The 24,482-nt window shown below is 41.1% G+C and overlaps 1 protein-coding gene across 2 annotated transcripts in view; it reads right to left on the reverse strand.

Annotated features, from left to right (window-relative positions):
• LOC131462898 (cGMP-inhibited 3',5'-cyclic phosphodiesterase 3A-like) overlaps window positions 1–24,482 on the reverse strand; it is a 49,177-nt gene that overhangs the window by 7,848 nt on the left and 16,847 nt on the right. Inside the window, exons 2-14 of one of the 2 annotated variants that reach the window (XM_058634461.1) lie at window positions 17,216–17,266; window positions 11,338–11,583; window positions 6,476–6,621; window positions 6,272–6,387; window positions 5,938–6,181; window positions 5,756–5,832; window positions 5,300–5,496; window positions 4,279–4,419; window positions 4,057–4,168; window positions 2,812–2,919; window positions 2,403–2,602; window positions 1,572–1,775; window positions 1,277–1,438 (exon numbers count right to left, since the gene is read on the reverse strand). In XM_058634461.1, the coding sequence (XP_058490444.1) occupies window positions 1,277–1,438; window positions 1,572–1,775; window positions 2,403–2,602; window positions 2,812–2,919; window positions 4,057–4,168; window positions 4,279–4,419; window positions 5,300–5,496; window positions 5,756–5,832; window positions 5,938–6,181; window positions 6,272–6,387; window positions 6,476–6,621; window positions 11,338–11,583; window positions 17,216–17,266 (2,004 nt within the window). The remainder of the gene's footprint in view (window positions 1–1,276; window positions 1,439–1,571; window positions 1,776–2,402; window positions 2,603–2,811; window positions 2,920–4,056; window positions 4,169–4,278; window positions 4,420–5,299; window positions 5,497–5,755; window positions 5,833–5,937; window positions 6,182–6,271; window positions 6,388–6,475; window positions 6,622–11,337; window positions 11,584–17,215; window positions 17,267–24,482) is intronic. The other variant, XM_058634462.1, reaches the window with a different exon arrangement.

Here is a 24,482-nt window from a genome sequence, read left to right on the forward strand (position 1 = left end):
GTCCTTCCTGTTCAGGAAGGTGAGCCAAAGAAAACTTTAAAAGGACATTTCTAATTTAGAATCAAATGTATGGTTTTGATGGAATATCTCTTTAAGTGCAAACACTTTCCAAAGTCTGTGCAAGTATCTGTGTTGCTTGTATATCATGAGCATCTCACCTGGTTTTGTAAGGCGTGTACCATCCATCTTTAACTTCTGTACAGTATTAGATGACGCTCTACTTGCTATTTTGCTGTTTTCATATTTCTGATCTATACTGTATGTCTGGCCATAAATTGCCCTTAATCCTTTCTGTGGTGAGGGTGTGCTTATTTGAGAGTGGCAAGCAGCTTGGAGGTCGGTGCTCTTTCATGTTGTTGTTGTTGAAGAAGCCTCGTTTTGTCTTCTGTTTCAGTTTGTTTTGCTCCCCTTTTCTTTTTCTTTGCACTTGCATATGAAATAATAGGGCTACGCAAGTATGCCCTGGCACTGTCCCACAAAATAAAAAGGAGTTCTGGGTCTATAGCCGCTATGGCCCATGAAAAAGGAACACATGCATGATCAGAGACAGTAATTGGTGATGTTTTTATGTCCACTATTTGCATTTGCTTCTGTGTTAAAACGGTAGAAATGAGAGTCAAGTATGTAGCGAGGCCGTGTGATCCATCTTTACACTTTCCTCTCCATTCCTCCATGAGGAAGGAGGTCTGTTACAGTGGTTTGCACACACGCACCACCTCCTTCCACCATGTTGACAGTCCCTCTTCCATGTTTTTAACCGTAGCTTTTACCTGGTCAGTTTCTACACGGATCGCGCTGTTCGTTATTTCAGTTGTCACTGCCTGTATTTCTTACTTAAGTGATTCAAAAGTGTCTCAGTGGCATCCGCATGTTTTTAGTCTTTATCTTCATTATGACTAATGTTTATTATATACTGTATGTGTGGATCAAATTATAGGCAAACTACACACATGCTTACTGGGCAATCGTTTTAGTTGTACATATAAATCTGACGTTTATGTGGGCTTTAAATTTACACATTTGCCATTTTCTTTTGAGTGGGTTTTTTCCACTCAAATACTATTTTGTCTACCTTTTTTATAGAAATTCATGTAGAAATACAGCTGAATTAGCACTTACTACAGGACTACTTGTATTAGACTGCATATGGTTTAGCCCGGTGGGTTTTAATCAATAGTTTATTGATTAAATTCTCATTGTGAGAACACTCCCACAGTTCGGATAAACTTAACCCTCATGAATGAAGCCCACATGCAAAAGACTTAGAAGGACGTACTTGTTCGTAGAACTCATTGACGATCCCTTCTGTCCACTGCAGGTGCAGCTCCTTGCACTTCAGCGGCCCGTTGACGTCAGCCAGCTTGATGCACATCTGACACACCAGCAAGCGGTCGTTCTCGTTGGTCCAATCAATTCCATTCACTCCTTCATCGCCCACCTGGAAGGACGCACACAGTCCGGTATGTATCACTCATTGCATAGAACATCCGACGGGGCGGGCTAGCAGAAAAGACCATAGCTGTGTGGTGGAGGCGTGAACACTAGGACGACGAGTGTGTGTGATACTTTACCTTTGCATTAAACTCTGTGAGGAAGTCAAAGTGCTTTTTGAGGTCGGTGGCCAGGATGGCTTCGATGACCAGAAAGCGGAAGCGCTTGAACTCCACGTGTTCAAGGTTTGTGAGGAAGTTGTACTCGGGCCGAGACATGAAGAGGTTCCAAGCTGCAGCTGCATGATGGTTTTCCAAGACCGAGCGATCATTGTATAGGAGAGCCTACGGTGGCAGAGGAGTGACTGAGGTTAACCTGCATGAATGTTGTTTTCCTGGAGAAGCCACAGGAGTTTAACAGGGCCTGAGCACGATGCTATTATTATTTATTGCATTTACATTCCAAATGCATAAAATATTGTCGTCTTTATTACTATTATTATTATATTATTACAATTGTACATCATAATACTATGCTATATAATCCATACATTTCAGTTTTCGCAAAGGATTGTAGAATAGTTTCATTGATAGTGAACAGATCTGAAATTCAGTTGTGCTGCTACTGTAGTTTGAGCTTATATCAGAGAACAAATGGGGTTTATTAACACGACAAATCATTTCATAACCAACATCAAGCTTGCTGCCTTGGTCAGTTAATGAACACCAAGCAGATTTCAAAGACGAGGTGAATACCTGGTCAGTTCATTAGATGACTTTGCATTAGGTTGGAGGGTCTTTTTTGGGGAAATCAGATGATAGCTTAGTTCGGTCATTTATTAGCACAGTGGAATAAAGTCTAAGCTTGCCTATTTACTCTTTGGTTGGTTGACTGGAGTTACAGTAGTGTCAAAAGTTTTGAATCGAATTTGATAACAAACAATCGGGTCAATCAGCGCTGTGTTTATTTACCTGTGGTGCACTGGTAGCTACTAAAAAGGCATTCGTCCGTCCAGGATGGTCGTAGTCGTGCATGGCAGCAGCTACATACAGAGCCATGAGCTCCAGGGCTGGGATGAGGCCACACAGGAAGCCATAGCCTTCTTCCTCCACTGGGTTCAACTTGGACACCAAGAAGCCTGTGGCACCGGGTCTAATGCCGTTCTCTGTGTCTGCAAGGAGAGAAGGAACACAAACTAATCCTGAGCCAAGGAAAAGATGCGGTTGGGTTTTATGGATTTGGTTTTGTGTCAAAACATTTTTGATGGAATCTAACAAATCAAAGGAAAGGTAGAGATTTAACTGCGCAAACTTAAGGCTCAGGTGTTTGATGTTGAAGTTTGGTCATGATTAAACTACTGTGTGTAGTAAAACTCCTCACCAGTGTGTATCCCGTTCTCAGTCAGCAGGGTTGGCAGGCCTGGCACAGGCTGAGTGGTGAGGAACCAGACAGCATGCAGCACGTCAGTGGCATGGATCCGATTGTGATCTGGAGAGTGTAAAATATGTATATGGTAATTCACAACACTGCAAGGCAGCATCAGGAGTAGTAAAACCCAGTGATATCTCATGGCGAGACTGCAGAGTGCAACAGACTGAAGACTCCTCTGCTCATCTCTCCCATCTATCTACCATGTGCATCAGGGTCCATCCATTTGTCTACATAGTAAGATCCCAATAAAAAACGAAACAAAAAGCATGTCCATTTGCTGCTGAAGAGACACGTCCGTTTAAAATGGTGGCCTCTGAATAACAAGCCCATTATCTTATATAAAAACACTTAATATAAGTCTATGGAACCCAAATAGTTTTTATGTCAAAGCTATTATCTATTATACAAACATATGCAAGGGTGATTTATTGACTTTATGTTATTAAACCCTTCAAATTGTGACGCACTGGACCTTTAAGGAGTTTAGACACTGATATTGACGCCAGTCCTGAAATTGCAATAATGATGTAAGAGAAGGATTTATTAGTTCAACTGAACAAGTGATATAAAGTTATTAATGTAAGGAAAAAACATTAGGAAACATAAAAACAAGAAGATAATAATAGCATGTATAAAATGTAAACAAGAGAATGTGAATCGGGAAAATCCACATATGATGCAGAAATAGCACATTGAGCAGGGACCGTTGTTCCTGTTTTCTTAGGAAGTCAACATGGCATGCTATGAAAAACTACACAACAAAGTGATTCATATTTTGAAAGTGGTTACTACAGCTGTAGTTAAAAAAAAAGAAAGAAGTAATTTTACGTATAATTTACAGATTTTGTCATTTAAAAAAAAACAAAAAAAAAACTACTACCAATAGTTCATGCCATGTTTAAATTCCTTTAATAAGTAACACCAGGCTTTTAAAGTGAAAACATATTAATAACACCTCAAACTACCTCTCATCTGGTCATGGAGATTATTTTCATATAAAAATACTAACATTTAAGCTTCAGGAAACTAGATATATCTGTAAAGCAGAGAGTGGACCTGTAAAGGAAAAGGTAGTGGTGCTGTGTTTCACTGATTGAGCAATACACCCACCTTGTGGCCGATAAAGGTAATGCTGAATATCGACGACTATGACTATTTCAAACAATTGAATAAACCTGGGAGTGTTCTACTCACAGGGGATGTCCCTATATCCGTTCTCCAAAGCATGGAAGTAGTTCATGAACTCCTGCACTGGAATCCTGAAGATCCCAAACAGACCTGTGTCCTCAAAGAGCCTATAAGAAACCTGGAACACATGAGGATATACAGTATTCATCATCATGAGGTTTATATTACATACACCTTATGTGTCAATAATTGAAAACACTCTATGGCAGTCTTGGTTTTACTGATTACCTGACTGAGGATGCAGCCTGTCTTGCTGTGAGTTTTCTCCGCTAGACTGAAAATGGGAAAGTTCCAGTTGTTGACTTGACTCATCAGAGGCTCCAGCCCTGGTATCGCTGTATTGTCTTGGGCCAAGACCGGCGGCTTGTCCTATCAGGAAGAATCAGGATTTACAGAGGAGTGGTCAGATAAAATAATGGCAAATGTGCAGCTTAAATGAAATAAATGTCATAATTTTAGCTTCTGACATCATTCCACAATGTGATTAAATGTGAATACACAGCAGCAGCCTCCCCAATTTCGTTGTGTTTTTACCCTGCATGACAAATAAAGGCTATTCTACACCACAGGTATTAATCTGACTGCCATACTATTGTCCTAATGTGATGAATAGTCAAATAGTGCTGTCCATGTGTCAGTGTACACTCATTAAATTGGAATTTTAATGTGTTTACAAGCACATAAAAAAAAAAAAACAACCTGTTAAAATGTTCTGATTTGCCCTAGATAACTGAAAAATGTCTTGTGATGCCGCGTTAAAGCCAGTTTTTATCTATTTAACCGTTTAACACCTAAGCCTCAAAATGTCCCTCTGGACTTTCATCTTTTTAACCATAAAAGCACCAGAAAATGTCCTGTGACTAAGTGCTTTTGCCCATTTTTCCAGAATTGCTTTCAATATCTGACAGTTACTTACAATTTACTGCCTGTTAAAATAGTATATTAACAATTTAAAATGAAGAAAAATGTTTTTATTGAGAAAAAAACACTATAGTTCATGTAGTACATGAACACCAGATTAAATTTGAGCAGTATAAAACATATTTAAAGTAACAACTCTCTCCTCTCTGGTGACAAAGATGCTGATTCGTCGGCTTCCTGCAACAGCGAGAGCGAAATGACCGTAATAACCACACGTTGGCTTTGACTTGACTATTGCGTAATGACGGTAATGCAAATTGCGCTTGTGCAAACGTGTCGTCTGTGATACGCTCGGTGTTAAAGAGTTAAATACTGTATATAAGTATACCTCTGGTGATGGCAGGAGCGGATGGAGAACCACGCCCTCTGCTGGATACTCCCTGCTCCCTTCCCTGGCTTCAGACAACTTCTTGCCACTTTCTCCCTCCTCTTCGTTCTGTGCAAAGTCACTGCTGTCACTGTGGTTGGTCTCGTAGGTGCTGTCGTAGGTGCTGTCATAGTCTGACGACGCCACCACGCGCTCATCTGTGGAAACGTTACACATTTTCGATTTGTGGATCTCACTGACATCAGCAACGGTCAGAATGGGTCAATCAGATTCATGTCTGGGAGCAAAATACAGTCGGTGGCAATTTTAAATCTCATAACTGACTGTATTTGTCAGGGACAGACGAACAGACAGTATGGCAGATGACATACATGATGTAGTACTGGAATGGCTGGTGTGTTTTACAGCTGAGGCAGATAGGAATAATATCCTGAGTACTAGTTCAGAATGGTTTACCTGGATGAGGTATTCTGTCTCCTTTGTCAACAGTCTCCACTCCGAGTTTTAGGCGGTTGTTGAACGGCCTGCCACAGCTGAGGGAGACACAGCAGAGAAACATTGACATGTACCAAACCCCTGACTCTCAGCAGGTTGACGTGAGAAAGCGGTGTTTTGTAGAGTGTGCCTGGATGTGTTACCTGCCACAGAGTGACGGAGGCTGCCAATGAGGCGTGGTGGAGCTTGGGGCGCTCTGGCTGTGAGTTAAGGCTCTGTGATGATTCTTGGGGGCCACAGAGACAGGGGCCTGCTCTGTTAGTGGCCCCGCTGGCTCAGGAATCTGCACTGAACACGTCTTTACTGTGGGACTGGAGACAGGTGTTCCCTGGACTGGAGGAGATGGGCACGGAGAGCCTGGAGGTGAAACGTTGGAAGGGGGGAAACCTGGAAAAAAGCATTTTTCCAGTTTTTAAATTTTTTTTAAAAACAAACTAAAACTTGAAAAACTTGATTGAGAATTGGCTTTGCACACACCTGGCCTTCCCAGTGGTTTGCTGTAGAGGTGGTTGAAGGTGACGGAGGCAGCACAGGAGGCGGACATGGAGCGGCTCTTTGAGATGGTCATCATCACTGAGTTGTTCCAGCATTCACTGTTTTCATGTAAGGAAACAGCCAGATGAATGAATCACTGTCATGCTGCTCTGTCACAGTTACTGAGGGTAATGACTCAAACATTACCTGTCTGGGGTGTGTTTGATGCTGGCTGTACGGTCTCGGCGTAAAGGACCTGGTTCAATGGTGGGCAGGCCTGTAGCTGAGGTGGTTGTCGTCCATGTTGATGAAATTCTCCTCAGCAACCCTGGAGGCAGACTCCGCCTTATACGCTGTAATGCAGATGCAAAAACCAGTGTTGTAATGTACTTTAGTACAACATTCACATATCTGTACTTCACTTCATTTATTATTTCTAGCAACTTTTACTTTAACTCCACTACACTTCCTCTAGCTATCTTTGTTACTCGTTACTACCGAATAAAATCAGAAGAAGAAGAGTTGGTAATGGTCTGTATTTATATAGAGCTGCTTTACCATTCACATGGGGTTAAGTGCCTTGCTCAAGGACACATATAGTGTAGCTGAGCCAGAAATTGAACCCACAACCTTCCAGCTGAAAGGCAACTCACCCTACCAGTGAGCCACCATGGCTTGATCCTAACAATTTTTTAATACTTTTACTTTTACGTCACACAATTTGACACTTAAGTACAGTAAAGGTCATATACTTTAAGACTTTAACTTAAGTAATATTATACAAAAGTGACTTCAAGTCAAGTAATTATAATAATGAAAGAAGAAATTAAATTGAAGGTTAATGGATAATATTATATATGATATTTAGATAAAGCCCTAGAGTCATTGTACAATTGACAGAACCGCAGGCTGAAGAATTAGAGATGTGTATTGTATGTACAGTATGTTATAAAGAACACAAATAGTCCAACCATTGATGTTTGCTTTCTTTGCATGTCTACATGGCTTTATATAGCCTGTGATGCAACGGAACAAACGTCATTGACATTTAATTGACAGTTCATGTGCAGATTTTTAAATGAATCCATCTCCACTCCCATTTAATCGTCGTTTCTCTTGATGATCCAAAGAAGACGCGATGTCATACTTGAGCAGTAGTATGTACATCTGACTCTTAGACATTTGAGATTTAGGTCTAAGTGAACAAATAGACTTTTTTTCTGAAGCAATGGCTGTGGCTCCATCAAAAAAAATAAAACCACTGAAATGAAAGGATTCCATATTTGTTGTTGTTTTTCTATAGCATAATGGAAGACAGAATGTTAAACAGAAAGGAGAAATGTTCACTTCCCCTTGGGTGTCTTGCAGTGGAGTAAAGTTTGTTGTAACGCGGCACTCTAAACTAATTTGTCAGCTTGAATCTCCATAAACTTGGTATGATTTTTCTCTCACTCTCTCTCTCTTACACACACACACACACACACTCTGGTTTGCATGACTTCAGAGGACATTGCATTGACTTACATTAATTTTCTGGAGACTTACTCTAACTTTAACCATAATTACTACTGGCCTAAACCTGACTCTAACCTTAGCCTAACCTTGAACTCAGCCTAATTTACGTTACGGGGACTAAATTTTTGTCCCCATAATATGACGGTGTAAACAGATTTCGGTCCCTACAACATAAGGAATATCAGGTACACACACACACACACACACACACACACAAACGGACATTTAACAAAGTAGAAGTAGAACACACAGAGCAGTGGAGGATCTAATTTCAGATACAGCAGAAAAAAAGTCCATCTTTCTTCATCTGTTTACAATACAGTCGAGCATTGCTGCTATGCAATGCTTTGTGGTTTGCGTCTCCTACAGTGAAGGAAATCAAATCTCAGAACACAGAGAGAGATGGAGAGAGAGAGGTGGTAATCAATCACTGTGAAGATCATGTCTGCTGAATCGGATTATTTTGTGCTAATGCAGTTTTAAGTGCAGACCTGAAACACTGTGCGGCATTATTATGCAACAATAAACTAGCTCACAAAAATAGAAATAGTCATGATGTTCACCGTGATGGATGACTGCACATTATGTCTGTTACTTTATTTCTATACTATAATGAATGGGATGAAACTGGTAATCGGCCCATGCCTAATCCAATCACTGAACGTACAGTAGAAGTAGTTCCGGCAGTAATATGAAATAAAATACTGTTAATCCATGCATCTGAAAGTGGTGGAATGTCTGGATGCTGCAATAAACTGGACAAATAGCCAGAGCAGCTTGATTTGAAAACGAGTAAGAGACACAAAAAGGAACCTCGCAAGAAATGACTGCTATTTCTGTCCTTGCTTCAAAGCCACACAACAGAACTGAAGAGTTTGAGCTGCTTCACCAGGTTTAACCCGTCGCCTCATGCGGACTCACAAATTGCCAATGAGCTGAGCTGCAGCGGCGTCTCATTGAGCTCCACTACATCTACATGGGCTGAGCGTTCAGGCAGCGTTAAGGCTGCTAGTCACTTTCCTGCTCTGCTGTTCTGCATTGCATCACACGCTTTATTTAGTTTCCTTGCCACCTTAAGTGCCTGCATGCATTTTGAAGCACCGGCCTTGTAAAACATTAAAAGCCCTCGGGAAGACTGTGTGTCATTGTTAGCCACATTAAAGCCTCATGCTATGCCAGCAGTAAAGGAAGGAATGAGGGTGATGCATGCAGGCAAGCAGAGTTGTACCTGTGTGTGTACTGTGTACTGTGTACAGTCTACAGTGTGTATATATACATATATATTTGAACACACACTGCACACACACACACGCACACAAAAACCGGAAAGTGTATTTGCGTACCACCTGGAGGTGGAGGAAAAAAAGGAAAAAAGAAAACCCTGTGTAGTTTATAATTATATCTTGTGAAGGGCAGATTCCATACTTGTTTAACGAAAGAGAATGGGATTATACCTTTATACCTAACTGTCATCTCAAATAAATGTATTTTATTTGTGTTCATTACCAAAGTTTTTATTTACAATAATCTCTTGAAATCTACGGGACCCCCTAGAGTCTGGGTTTAGAGCAGTGGTCTCAAAGTTGCGGCCCGTGGGCCACATGTGGCCCTCCAATCGATTTCATGTGGCCCTCCAAACAATATCAAGTTGTAACGAGTTAATTTTGCATCATAAATATGTTTTTTTTTTATATTATAATGAGCACTTTTATTTTGAAATGATCCAATCCAATCCAACTTTATTTGTGAAGCACTTCAAAACAAACAAACAGTGGACCAAAGTGATGTAGGGAATAATGAATTGAATAATGAATGAAAGTATAAAGACAGAAAAGCTCACACAAGGCAATGGAGTACATATAAAAACAGAATCAATACGGCATATTGATATATCATTTTGAGCTCTTATCGTCCACCACGACTGTTTTTTTTTACTTGACTGGCCCCCGACTGACCAGACGAGACACTCAGTGGCCCACAGGTCATTTGAGTTTGAGACCTCTGGTTTACAGCGAAACTTTTGCATTTGTTCGTTGTCTTTCCTTGCTGGCTTTGTCTGCGAAACAGAGCGTGATAATTTGTTAAAAAAACCTTAAAGCACATTTTAAAGAAAAACACTGGGATGCATTGGAATATGCTGAGTGCTTCATTCGGAGGGAACTCCAAGGCTCTGGAGGCCTGCATGGCTACAGATTTATGTATGCCAGATGCGTGGAGAAGGTCCACGCTGCACCCAGAGGGCACCAAAAGAAATTCTAGGTTATCCATGGCTACTCCATGCCCTTGTAATGTCAGTCAGTCAGTCAGTCATCATCTACCGCTTTATCCTCTGCCAGAGGGTCGCGGGGGGTGCTGTGCCAATCTCAGCTACATCGGGCGATAGGCGGGGTACACCCTGGACAGTTCGCCAGTCCATCGCAGGGCCACACACAGATAGAGACAAACAACCATTCACTCTCACACTCACTCCTATGGTCAATTTGGAGTGTCCAATTTACCTATCCCCACATTGCATGTTTTTGGACTGTGGGAGGAAGCCGGAGTACCCGGAGAGAACCCACGCACACACGGGGAGAACATGCAAACTCCATGCAGAAAGGCCCTTGTTCCAACCGGGGCTCGAACCCGGGTCTTCTCGCTGCAAGGCGAGAGTGCTAACCACTACACCACCGTGTGGCCCCCCCTTGTAATGTAGGCTAATGAAATAAGCTGCACTGCAAGGGAACGCAAAAAACACATAAGTTCGCTCTAGATGTTTCCCACCCTAACCCTAGAAGGGTTCTGTAGAAATCAACAGGGAAGAGTTGAGAGCTCTCTCTCCATCTCTCTCTCTCTCTCAGACTGAAGACTTCACTGGCTTTTTCTTTCTCTCTATAATTCAGCACAAACCTAGTAGAAGACAGAAGGACGAGCTGTGCTGGCACACACACAGGTGGCAGCAGAGCGTTTTGTGAACATACAGTCATAAACATATTGGTATTGTGAAGAGAAAGTCGAGCCAAATGCAACAGAGACGTAGCCGCGATGCACTTGCGACACATTCAGTGTTGATCAGGCCTTCAGAGCATCAAATCGCACTGGAATATTTTGAAGTCACAATGCTTGCCTGGTACACAAAAGGACCGCAGCACAAACGTGTGTGTGTGTGTGTGTGTGAAAAGCCTAACTTCTCTAATTTATGAAAACATTTTACTTCTGCTGATTGCGATGTTTGTGTCCTACTGTTAAGAGTCACTTAGTCACTTTTACACTTTAAAACATGTTGAGTTACGAAGCCCTTTGGACTCCAGAGGAGGCTCTGTGGAGCCTGACAGATTGTGTTGCTTGTGCGCTAAGACAACGGTCTCTCACGTTAGACAAAAAGTGGGTTTAGATGAGACCCTGCAGCTCTGTACGCTTAGTTTAAATAGCTAATAGTAAACTTAAAGTACTTCCAAACCTGTGACAATCAGGCCGGCTTTATAAGGCAGGAAAGGATGCATAACTCACATGGATAACTCTATGGATAACTCTAATCCGAAAAATAAGCGTCCTCCAGAAAGACAAACGTTTACCTTTGGGATGGCCACTCTCTCTGTCTTCTCAGGTCCCTCCTCAGAATCGGAGCAGGTGTGTGTGTCCGCAGGGACGCGAGGCCGATGGAGAGGCTGGAGGTTGATCTGCGTGCTGAGCAGGTTGTGGACGGCTTTCAGGGAGCTGCAGGTGTTGGGCGGCAGTGACGTGTCCGCCAGCAGGTCTGAGATCAAACCGTGGGCCTCGCCCATCACCGCGATGTCTACCACCACGCTGGTGCCCGAAGACTAGACGGGAGAAGGTAAGAGAAGGAGTTCATATGGGTTCATTATAAGTGACATCTCGGTGAGCAACTGTCACGTTATACTGAGGCGTGAATGAAGATGACGTGGTTGTCTTGTCTTTATGACAAATGAAATGAAACATCTTACGGTTGAAAATAAACCTCCACATCCACACATTGTGTTTACAAATGTGATCCCTTCCAAAAATAATACAGTCTCCTTGGTCTCACATAATTAAAGTTTTAGAGTCAGCAATTGCATTTTGTGAAAAAGTGAATGAATGAATGAATGAAAACTTAGTTTTTTTCACAACTAGGCGACTCATTGTTTGGACACTCTTTTAACTTTTGGGTTTGTATGTGAAATATATCAGAATCGGCATATTTCCTTATAATAGGTCTGGCAAATAAGTAAAAGTGTTTTAATATGCTGCAATCCGTGGCAGTTTATCTGTAACTAATGTAGGTTAATGAGGCTACCAGGAAGTGTGAATTTAGAGATAACATGCAGGGTTTTGTTTTTTTTTTAATCCTGTGACCGAGGGATTTGTTGAAGAGAAGGCACAATATCAGTTAAAAGAGTATTTTCCTTGGAATACTACAGGCCTGTTAACAAAAATAAGGTATTGGAAACTGGATAACTGGCATTTACAACACACAGCACATGGATAGTGAACTATGACCACAAACGAATAGTTTCAATGTGAAAAAAAAAAGGATATCGCTGTTGTCCCACTCTTGTCTATGACTGTAGTCTCAGTCATAAAAGACGAGCATGTTTAAAAGAATTTCAATGACAGTGACTGCTCCCTTAAAACTTAAAGCTTGACACATTTAAACACCAAACTGTCCGATTATTATTTGCTCTGGATTTTCTTGCTAGATATTGTTTGTTTGTTGATAGTAAAGCTGATGCAAAACACATGTCTCTGTAGAAATACAGAAACTATTTTTATAGCAGTGTTGACACTGGTGGGTATTTAATAGCAAAAAATAGCTACAATCATTTACAAAAACAACACAAGTAAGGCATTCAGGAAAGGAAAGATTAAACCATAACACAGTTGTTCTTCTCTCGGTTGTCTCCCTACTTCTACTTTCAGTTAGTTATCATGTTTTTCTCTACGTCACACACAGTTTGCCACTTTGACTGTGAGTTAGAAAAAAAAAGATACAGATGAGGGGGGCGACATAAAAGGTGACACGATGAGCAGGCCCTCTCTTCTGTATTCAAACAAAGTGACAGATGATTCTCATAATTTTCTTCCTCAAACAGATTGTACTATCTCTTCAAACATGTCAGGGCTCAGCGCTGTGATGTGATGAGTAAATGCATCAAGCTCATACAGGACGACAGTTTCCTGGAAGAGTGTACATGTGCACAAGAGCGAGTGTGCATGTGTCACCTCAACCTGAACAAAACCCATTAGACCACTCCAGAGCTTTATGACATCCTGCTATTGTGACATTTACCCATTACCTGGCAGTAATGGACTCTGTTCAGCTAATGTCAGGGAGAGACTGAGATAGAGGGAGCTTGTGTGTGTGTGTGTGTGTGTGTGTGTCCGTTGACTTTTCTCTGTTATAATGCTTTGCAGGTTTATTTTACTAAAAAAAAAATCAAAAAAAAAAATAAATCAATGGGTCTATGTTGTGTGTGTGCGTGCAACATACATAAGCATTTGAGCTGATGAAGTGCTACACAGTGACGTTGTATGGAGACACAGTGAAGAGAGGCGAGGGGAGGGAGAAGGTTATCGATTCCTCCCGGCGTAAAGGCCCACAGGAGACAGCAGGGGGAGCGACGGTCAATGAGTGAATCAACAGTGGGTACATGCAGATATGTGTACACACACACACACAAACACACACACAGGCAGGTAATCAGAATTGCCCCTTGGGACAAGTCTGTCAGGCTTTCAGGATAATACAGTACATGTTGCACACAGAACAATGACTCATAATAATGCAATGCACTGTAATAGAAGACAGTATTATACTGCGACAACACACACACACACACAGATAAGTCAAATAAGATCTGAAGCCATCAGTCAAGGTGCTTAGAATAGAACTACTGATCATGATCCCGATCCAGGCCACATTATCATCCGTGTTAAAAGGTAAACTGATATCCATTCAGACCAGGGCTAGGCATGCAAATGTGGAAAACAATATGAAATTTGACGTATCTACAGTAATGAACTGGAGTCAGTTCTGCGTCAACAAACAGAGACTTCCATGCTATTCATTCATGATTTGGTTTATGGTTTAAAAGTTGTAATGTCCAAGTCCACACACAAAAACTGGTCATTGCACCCGAGATGTATGTGAAGAAAGGCTGATTTCTGTCTCCATGTCTGAACTGTGCATCAGTGGGACTATTTATTCCCCTCGGCATACGTGTATGTTTACATTATCATCATGGGAATATACATGAATACAAAGCTCAAGTTCAAATCTAATGAACAAGTAAAAAAAACCCAACATTTGACTGCTCAAGTAGCGCTGAAGTGTAATGACATCGCCTTAAACCCCAAACACCTTTCTTTTTTCCCCCTTTTTCTTTTCTTATTTCCTCTCGCATTTCTGCCATTTCCTACTATTTCAATTCCCCCCCCTCCCCCCCAGCACTCTCCTGAGAGGCAGTTAGGAGATATGTAGGCAGATCAGGCAGAAAGGCAGATGGTGAAAGCAGAGAGAGAGAGAGATAAAGAGAGAGAGGGAGAGGGAGAGAGAGAGAGGGGGAGATGAAGCAAGAGAAAGCAAATGATAGATACTGTGTAAAAGAAGAGCCGCGTCCACAGGCAGGCCATGACCAGTCAAGTGAAAAAGCGAACCGCTCACTCAAGTAGGCCAGCTGAGCTTCTCCACAGTTTGCTCTGTGATGACTGTCAATGCACAGTATTCAGTGCTTATTATGTCTGTTCTGCAACACTGAGACTACAGTGGGAGGCTCTGATATGAAGAATGCCTTTACACCTCTCTCTCTTTCTCTCTCTCTCTCTCTCTCCCTCCCTCTCGCTGCTTTAAGAATTAATGCTGAAGCAGGAGTATCAAACCAAGCATGCCAGAAGCCAAGTTCATGTTCTGGATACAGGAGGATGACCGTAGAATTGCAAACAGTTGCGGGATAGCTTAGCAGAGTTCTCAAGCAATTAATCCTTAACAAAGGCATATATATTGATTTGTAAATAACATTTGGTAAAGTAGGTTTGCAGGCAGCATGAGCCGACAGTCCGTGTTTTCTGAGGCGGCCAGAATAACCACACGTGTTTGTTATCATGCAGTAAATCTCCTAAGTTGTTCGAGGTGATCCAAAATCAATGGGTAATGACGTTTAAGTTGTCCACACGCTGTTGACAGATGACAGATCTGTCTCTCTGCAGCGCTCGGCCCTGCAGACTCACAATGATGATGATGATGATGGTAGCAAATGTTTGAGCGGTGACTTCACGCCACCAATCTCTCCCATGTGAAAACTGACCTAGAAACTTTCATGTAGCGAGAGGCTTAATTTAGACATTGCATCACGTTGTCCTAATTAAACCGTCTCATCAGTACTGATTAAATGGCTTTTCCTCGTTTTCTGCACACACACACACACACACACACACACACAAGCGCAGCACATTTAACAGCATACACAAACTCAAAAGGAGAGAGACTCCAATTACACCAATACTGAACCTGATTACGAGGATATGTGTTGTCCTGATGGTGCCCCATGATACTTGCCGAGTGCCTCCTATGCATCATTCGTGTTTAGTTTGACCAGTCAAACCCCCCCCCCCCCCGATCTAAGAATCCTTTAAAAAACGGAAGCTTCAAGATCTCCCTTATCCTTCAAATGCCCAGTTCAAATGTCACAGTTCTCGGAGACTTAGTCCAAAGCAGCTGACATTTAAGTGACATATCCCACAAACACTTCCTCGCACTCTCCTCTCCTCTGCTGCTTCATGAACCTCCCTCTGTCCTTTCACCCGCCCCTGCCTCTGCATCAGCCGAGTGCAAATGTTCGCCGGTGGTTCAAGGATGAGGCGACCTGCGGCGCGGACAAATCGGTTGTATTGAAAATACCTGGTTGCCAGGATACCTTGGAACAAAGATCAAAGTGACTCGTCTATGGGCCATAAAATAGTTGTTTGGGGCTCTGTTAGACACAGTTATACTACACCCACTACTTGTCGAGTGTTTCCTGTGATAGCAGGTGATGCATGACAACCAAGCAGCGAGACCTGTGCGTTATCAGGAGAGGGCTTTGCACATCAGGAAACCCGAGGAAATCATATTGATTCATTAAATGTCCATTTGAAAATGGCAGGTTTGTTGTTGAAAATGGACGATTTAAATATTAAAGCTACAAAAAGAAAACGTGGACGAGAGTAAGTCAAAGACGGTCTGTAAAAGTAACAGTGACGTGAAGATTAACATTGAACATTTAAAGACAATGTCTTACATTCAAATCGTTTAAGCCCGTCAGCTCCACACAACCCTTTCTTTTTATTTTTGTTTTCCACGTCGTGACATTCCCACACTGCACACAGGAAGTGATTTGTTTACGTCAAAACAGACGACAGCAACATTGATAACACAACAGATGGCACTTCAGAATGATGCAGCATACAAATAAAGTCCAGTTGTTTCTGTTCACGAGGACCAAATAGAAGCAGAATAATGACATTGACGTAGAAAGAGGCACCGGAAATAACACATTGCAGCTTAAAGCCAAATAATTGCATGCTGTCTGATTAATTACTTTAATTACTCTAAAATAATCACATCAGCATTGACTGCTGACATAAATACTGCATCAAATCATACATTTACAGGGATTAAACACACGTTAACTATGCAAAACTGTCATTTTTCTTAAATTCATTCATATACATGAGCAAATTAGTTTGACACTACTCATATTAACATTTAATCAACTTACTCAATGGCAACCCATGGCCAAGTGGAAGGGAATTGTGCTTCTAACTGAAGGGTCACCAGTTTAAATTCCGGGACAGGTCAGGGGCGGGCAAGGTAGCCAACCACCATTGCTTCCAAGGCACAGATAAGAGCTTCCCACTGCTCCTTTACCCAGTGTGTGTGTGTGTTGTTCACTACTGGTGTGTAAAATGCAGAGGTCAGTTTCACTATCAGTAATCAAATTACACTAATCCTAATTCAAAGTTGCCTGACACTTTTGTTGTTGATGCAAACACCCAACATTAATACATTAGTGTATCAGAGATCACGACAAGCATCAAAACAGTACTGCACTAGTGTCACACTGACCCACAACGAAATGGCACGAGACAAAATCATAAGCAATGAGTACATTTATCAGCCAAACGGAGCAGAATGAATTCCTTATCAGTTAAAAAAAAAGGGGAAAATAAAATAAAACTGAATGAGTGAATGATGATTCCAACACATTGGCTCCAATAGTTAGACCTGTAAACGCATATGATTGTAACATGTGCGGTGAAGAAAAGACACCACACATAAACTCACAGTGTCATTTTTTTTGTAGTAATGTAAAGTTAAAAAAGCAGCTACAACATCCACACATGTATATGATTAATAAACATTACTTAAACAACAACCAATATTAAAATCCCCTTTTCCCTGCTGTCCACACTGACCTGGAATCTGCTCAGAATTCTCTTGTAGTTCCATTCTGGCTGGCACATTTTCTGAAAATAAGAACAAAAGCTACAGTCAGGGAATCTTCCCACTGTGCAACGATGTTGAGTTCTTTCTGAGGACAGAACCCTCTTCTCTCTCCTTCTGTCTCTCTTTTACGCTCCCCTCCCTGCATCCCTCGCTCCTTCAGCCCATCTAAAAATGAAATAAGAGCAGGTGCTGCTGATGAGGAAAAAAAACATCACCATAACTGCTGGAGGGCTGATCCACATATGGCTGCCCGCACCCTGCACCCACCGCCGTCCTCGAGCTCTCCACTTGCTGCAATGGTTTTTCCATCCATTTTTCTTCAATATGAGAAAAATATAATCCAGTTTCACGGCCAAACAATGGCATTCCATAAATATGGATGCTTTGTTTTAGGACGTTTTGTGACATATGCCGAAAGTAAAAATGTGAAGTTGTTTTTGTGTCATCACGATGCAGACCCGACATCCAGTGGACCATCACAGTCTTTGATTATCAAAAGACATGACGTGAAGGTCAAAATCCTACATTGTGTTGCTATTTTTTTGACTTAACTTAAGTTAATAATGGTGAATTCATTGTGATTGAAGAAAAACATCCATATTTCACGTGAGCGACTTGAAAATCCTGTCTCACTCACCCACCAGCATACAGTGCTTCTGATCTATTTCATAACGTGCCTATAGGGAGCTGAGTCTTTCCTCATGGCTTATTATTCATTCATTCATCATCTATGATTGTATTACATTATTTTTCACTAAAAATACAGTGCATGTATTCCGTGAGTATCTCTGAACACAGACCTAAGGCTACACCTGTTTAAAATGATGAGAGCACATTTTTTTCCAGTAATATTTTGCTGTAATATCGTGACAATAATTACAAGATAATCATGACGTAAACTTTTAAAATCCATCCCACGCCTACATGCGATCCCATGGACCTATTGCAATGATTTCAGTCAGTAACATTAATTGAGCAGGATGTTTTGTGTGCGAAATGAAATGGGTAGTTTAAGTAATGAATCGCTTAGTCTCGATTATTATTATTAATTACTAGTCCCGGAACCAGTGTGTATGTGGTTGTGAGTGCTGCGCCTGTGTGCTGCCCTCGCTGCCATAGTTCAAGGGCTGATGTCATAAAACGAGATGACCTGACAGCGCAACTGGAGATGACTTTGCATCTTGAATGGCAGTCGGAATAATCTGCCTAATACAGTGAGTTCCTGTTTAATGAGAGCCCCTTCAGAGTGGATGCCGAGGTTGTTTGGAAGAGTTGCTGTTGAATCACGCCGAGATCCTCCATCGCATAAATCATATATTGTATGTACTTCATTTTTAAAAATACATTGTTTTTGCCCGCAACGGTCGTGTCACAGTCGCTTCAATAAACAGTGAGGTCGCGGGGCTGCACACACACACACAGCTGCGGAAACCAGAGTTGAGAAAACCAAACGAGGCCCTTTTCTCTCTCCATCACTGTCGACGCACACTTTTCAGCTTCTCTCATTGCTGTCGTCCTCTGAGCTCCGCCGTCTCTTGATGACCTCCATTACGCTTCAAATGCACTTCTCATGTCAACTTTAAAGGACGCTGGGAAATCACAGAGGCCTAATGCACTTCTGAACCACATAATCTCTGATGGCGCCATCATTCACTGTTAAGTTGAGAGCTATTTATTTCACTCATGCAAATAGAGTATGAGGCAAGACACTGAGAGGTGAAATACAGTATCATTATAATGTGATCCTTTGGTAGACAAAGTTTTGAGCTTAAATATGCAAAGCAGAACTTGTGTGTCTGTGTGTGTGTGCGTGTGTGTGTGTGTGTGTATATATATATACTGTACATATATAAACATATGTGTATATATATATACATATGTGTGTATATATATATTTATGTATGTATATATATATTTATAAATGTATATTTTATGTATATATATATATATTTATAAATGTATATTTTATGTACATATATATATATTTATATATATACATATATATAAATTGTGTTTTGGATGCTTTCACCATCCCGTGCTAAAAAAAGGGTTCATTTTCATTTCCCTGCACACCTCTGCTTTTCACATGCATGCATAAACCCACTGCACACTGCAGGGGGAGCCCTTTTTGCTTACATGAACACTGCAAGTGTCAACGGTGTTATTGTGCAGTGCAGAACTTAAATTTGTTCACAGGGACAAGCCTCCGTGTGCAAAAGCAACACATTTAACAGGAGCACAGAAGTCAGCAGATAAATAAAATCCAGAGAAAAAAAAACTTTTATTCAAATTTACTGTGGGTATAAATGTAATTGTACAGAACGCTCACTTGTCTATTAACTTAGGAGACACCTTTAGTTACACCTGTTTCTCAGATGTTATTTCTAAAGATCTGCATCATCCATAGAAGAGCCCATATTGGTCGAGTGTAGCATGTCATTAGCGAGGATGCCGTTGTATTACTGTAAGCATTAGGCACATCCTGGGCATCATGCTGCATGCTCACAGTCTACATTGTGGTTCAACCACGGAAAGGAAAGTGGAGAGATGAAGAAATGTGGTGGCAGATGTACACGTGTTTACTTGACAGTACATGCAAAACCTTTTCTTGCAACTCCACAGCAACACACACACACACACACACACACACACACACGTGACACAAAAGAAAGATACAAGGGCAATGATGAAAATAATGTCACTGTAGAATATTTTCTGTCAGCTTCAGCTCATTTTACTTTGTATGTTTTGTCGTTTTGCCTTTGTTGTGTATTGACAAAATCCATTCCTACACATTACATCACGTCCTTTTAGGGCTGTCACCTTTTTTTCAAACATAAAGTTCGGACAAATGTATAATGCACCCGTAATTTGTTCAAATACATTCGAACATACACTCGTGCTGCACCGCTCCCCTAATACGCCACAAACGTCATAGTTTCCATTACTTTCATTTCTTTATTAGGTCTTTCTGCATGGAGTTTGCATGTTCTCCCCATGTGTGTGTGTGGGTATTCTCTGGGTTCTACGGTTTCCTCCCACACTCCAAAAACATGCAATATGGGGATTAGGTCAATTGGACACATAGGTGTGAGTGTGTGAGTGGGTGGTTTGTCTCTTTGTGTCCCTGTGATGGACTGGCAAACTGTCCAGGATGTGACCCCGCCTTCCACCCTATGTCAGCTAATTGGCACAGCATCTCCTCGCTACCCTCAGGTGGAGGATATGGATGGATGGTACTTTATTGAAGGTGCTGCTACTGATGTATTCATACAGCATAACATACATAACATTCATAACATACGGCAGTCAGTAGAGTAGGAAGGAAGAAACACTCCCTGAGTGGGAAGTCACTGACAACAGGAGGAAGAGCCAACAGCTAAAAAACACAAGTCTATCAACCTGATCGGGATCGAGTGTGAATTACTTTTTATTTACAATACTAACCGTGGATGAGAACACGCACTCAGAATGCACAGATCTCCCTGAAACACATGCATATTTCTGTGGCAGCTTACTGAGATTATTAGTTTATTACAGGGTATGTAGTGCACTTTGTCTTTCTGCATGAAAGCTGGGGGTGCTATCTACAGAGAGAAGAGTCTCCTTTATGTACTGTGGGCTATGTTGTCATTGTTACGCCCGCAGCTGACACTGTCATACGATATAGTACTAAGCAACCTTATGTGCGCCCTCTGCTGGATTCTAAGGGGTACTACTTAAATTGGCGCTCATGACATGCAGCCTACACTTCAAGCTTGAACTTTACATCCCACGATTCAAGTCATATAGAGTTTTGAATAAAAAGTGACAGTCCTACATCCTTTAGATGTTTGACTTGACACCATTTCATATAGGTCAGTCTACAGCGGAGGAAGCTGAGGAAGGTCTCATTTTTTTTAATGTCATAATATGATCTTTTCATTCATTGGCATTAAAACAAATTATTACTGCATGAATAATATAAAAATATATATATATATATACCCTTTTGTGTGTCACTGAGTTGTAATCGGGAGAATGGAGCCTCTTTTTCTTTGTCACTCTGCAGATGAGCATCTGTCCTTGCATTTGTGAGCAAGCAGAAACACTGTAACCTTATAATCACTCCAAGCAGAATGTTGGAGAGCAATGTTGAACTGAGGCTCAGTTACAAAGACTTAGAAGTAATCCAAAAAAAATCTACTTTCCTCATGACATTGTGACAGTACCTCGCGTTAGTTAAGGTTACACCATGTTGCTTAACGACACACAAAAAAAAAGGTTTGTTGGCTTAGGTGAAGAGACCTGATGGATTTGTGAGTCAGCACCTCACACACACACACACACACACACTCACAAATAACTGAGTGATGTGAGCGTGTAATAGGATCAATATGCAATCACTTGTGTGGTCTGGTTTCACAGTGCATTGACAGGAGCCCTGATATGCTGATTGGGAACAATTAGTGTCCATGAGCAGAGCTAACATGGTTTCGACTGATGATGACTTTATGTCTAAATGCATGTGTGAGTGTGTGTGTGTGTGTGTGTGTGTGTGTGTGTGTGTGTGTGTGTGTGTGTGTGTGTGTGTGTGTGTGTGTGTGTGTGTGTGTGTGTGTGTGTGTGTGTGTGTGTGGTGGGTGAGTCATCATCACTGTCAGGCCAAGGCGTTCCATATCTCTCTGTATCACACACACACACACATGCACACACGACTTGCCTAATCCATTTGGCATACCTGCTGTGCTGAGTGTGTAAATGTGTGCGAGACTCTTAGGGTCACAATTTGTTAGGTGTAGTAGTGTAGTGTAGCACTTTCAAATGACCACCTTTAACTGCCATACGATCACATCGAGTTCACCATTTTACAATTTGGTATTTCTAATGAGGTCTGCAGAGTATATTGAAAATGTGTAATCACTGTAATAGAAGCATGGATATTGGTTATTCTTATCAATCAGTTAATGTGACTATTTGTGAGTATATTAAAAAAGACACATGATTAAGAGACTGATGATCTCTTTATCCTCCTGGTCACATGGTGTAGCTGTACAACAGGATGTGCAAGTCATTGTAGGTTTACATTTGTATTCACTTTTAAACCTGTGGTGTTGTGCTGCAGGGTCACGATGCTTTCACTCAGCTCAGGTCAAAGTAAAGTTTCCATCAAAACACAACAGCAGTGTTTCAGATAATACCCAGTGGCTGTCGACTGGTGTCTTTTTGTCACTAAAACATTTTTAACATAAAAACATAAAAAAATTTTGTCTATTACAACCATATTACAAATTACAAATATTGTTTAGCCCTGTTTCCAATAAATGATTCCAAGCTTACTCTAAGGAAAAAAAGCTTCTCAGTTTGTGGAACCCATTTTTTAATATTCAGTCATTTTGCACACATGTGCGACATTACTGATCTGTGAAAAACATTTATATTGATATCCTGATGCGTATCCTCCGAGCAGCAGCGGACCACACTGAGCAATTATAGCTTATTCAAATATTTATCATTTTCATCCATAAATAAACGACCGTAGAGCAGCAATACCTGACATCACAAATATCACACGTATCCCAACTATCTCTGTATCTGCGTGCATTTGTCACGTCTCTCCGCCCACCCCCACTCTCTTCTGCCTCAGCTGGGATTTTGCAAGAACAGTTGCTGGTCAGTGGGGGATTGGGTCCATCAAAGGCTGAGTCGTGACAAGAGTATGCGAGTGTGTGTTTCACTGCACTTGTGTGTGCTTGTGCCTTAACATGTTTGTGTGTATGTGTATCATCATTTATTCATAACAGTAGCTTTTTCGCCTAAATGCAAAAAAATATATAAATCACAAGATGATTTTCCAGCTGTTATTCTTTTTTATCTTAGATTGCATACGTACTGTAGGCCACCATAGTAAGAGATTTCATTCATAATGACCCAACAATAAAAATCATTCCATGATGTATTTTGAGTTGGACATTCATATACAGTTGTAGGATATACACTAAGTTATAGAAGTTAAACAAGCTACTAAGAAAATACTATACAGTAGTGCAATGATAGACCAACACCAAAATAAGTAAATAACCTAGAGCCATTTCTCCCTTACTGAAAATCTACTGTGAGCAAAAGTGGTAAATATAGATTTCGACTGCTATTGTGTACACAAGGTACAGTTAGTCCCAAGATTAGATGCATTTTATGCAGGAAGAATGCAGCGAGACGGCACAGACGGACAAGACTTTCTCCCAAAAGCATTATTTTCAAGCAAGCCTCCTATTGTCATCCTGACACACTAGGTAAATGACACAGTTTGTGTGTGTGTGTGCAGGGTGGGGAACTTTATTATTATTATGACATTATTTTTCTCACTTTCCCAAGAAATTGAGGCAGTATGGAAAACAACAACAGCATAAACTTTTTTTTTTTCTTTTACAAAGTTCAAAATATGGTAAAAACTTATTTTTTTTATATAATTGCGGGCCTTAAGGCATGACAAAGTAACAGGAAAGATTTATTTTGGGGCTAATGCTGAAGTGAAGTGTTGAGATTGTGGTATAACTGCAGGATTCTTACACTGCCTCATTTACTGCAGGGCTTCTTACGCTCAAAATATTTCCACCAAGGTGCCATTGCTCTCTAGAGGAGACGGTAATTAATCATCAGCGATGTAAATGCATGGAGGTCACTTAATGCTTCATGTTAAAACCTGTACATAGTGAGATACATCACTTTGTGATCTGTGCCAAATTAAAAACAAACACATATTTACATTTTTACCTTTTTTAAACTAATCGAATTATTCGCGTGTGTGTGTTCCTATTGTTGTACCGTCTGAAAAGCTGTAGGAGATACAGCTTTTCATCCTGGTTCTCCCATCCCATCCCCTCAAAGGCTCCAAGGCTAAGTGGAGTGCTTTTCCCTCATGTTGTACCCATGTTAGGCCACTGACGCCAGCTTGTCATTCTCTACTCGTATTACTGCAAGAGAGCGTAGTGCGTCACAGCTCCCGCAACCCACTTCTCTCTGTCAGCCCTCTGCTCTGGCTGATTGACACTGACGTTGCCAGGCATTAGTATTTCTGGCGGAGTCCCATGGGGACAATGTGAGCGTCCAGACACTGGTCTTCCATTTGGAGACGCATGCATAATGACTTCCATCCCATTATTTTTTTTTGTCTCTCTCTTGCTTCTTCCATTTTTGCTCTTTCATGTTTTTTCCTCTGAAATCTTCCAGATGACACTTCTCCAACATTTCTCTTCA

The sequence above is a fragment of the Solea solea genome, chromosome 7, assembly GCF_958295425.1.
Source record: "Solea solea chromosome 7, fSolSol10.1, whole genome shotgun sequence".
In the NCBI taxonomy this organism is placed as follows: domain Eukaryota; kingdom Metazoa; phylum Chordata; class Actinopteri; order Pleuronectiformes; family Soleidae; genus Solea; species Solea solea.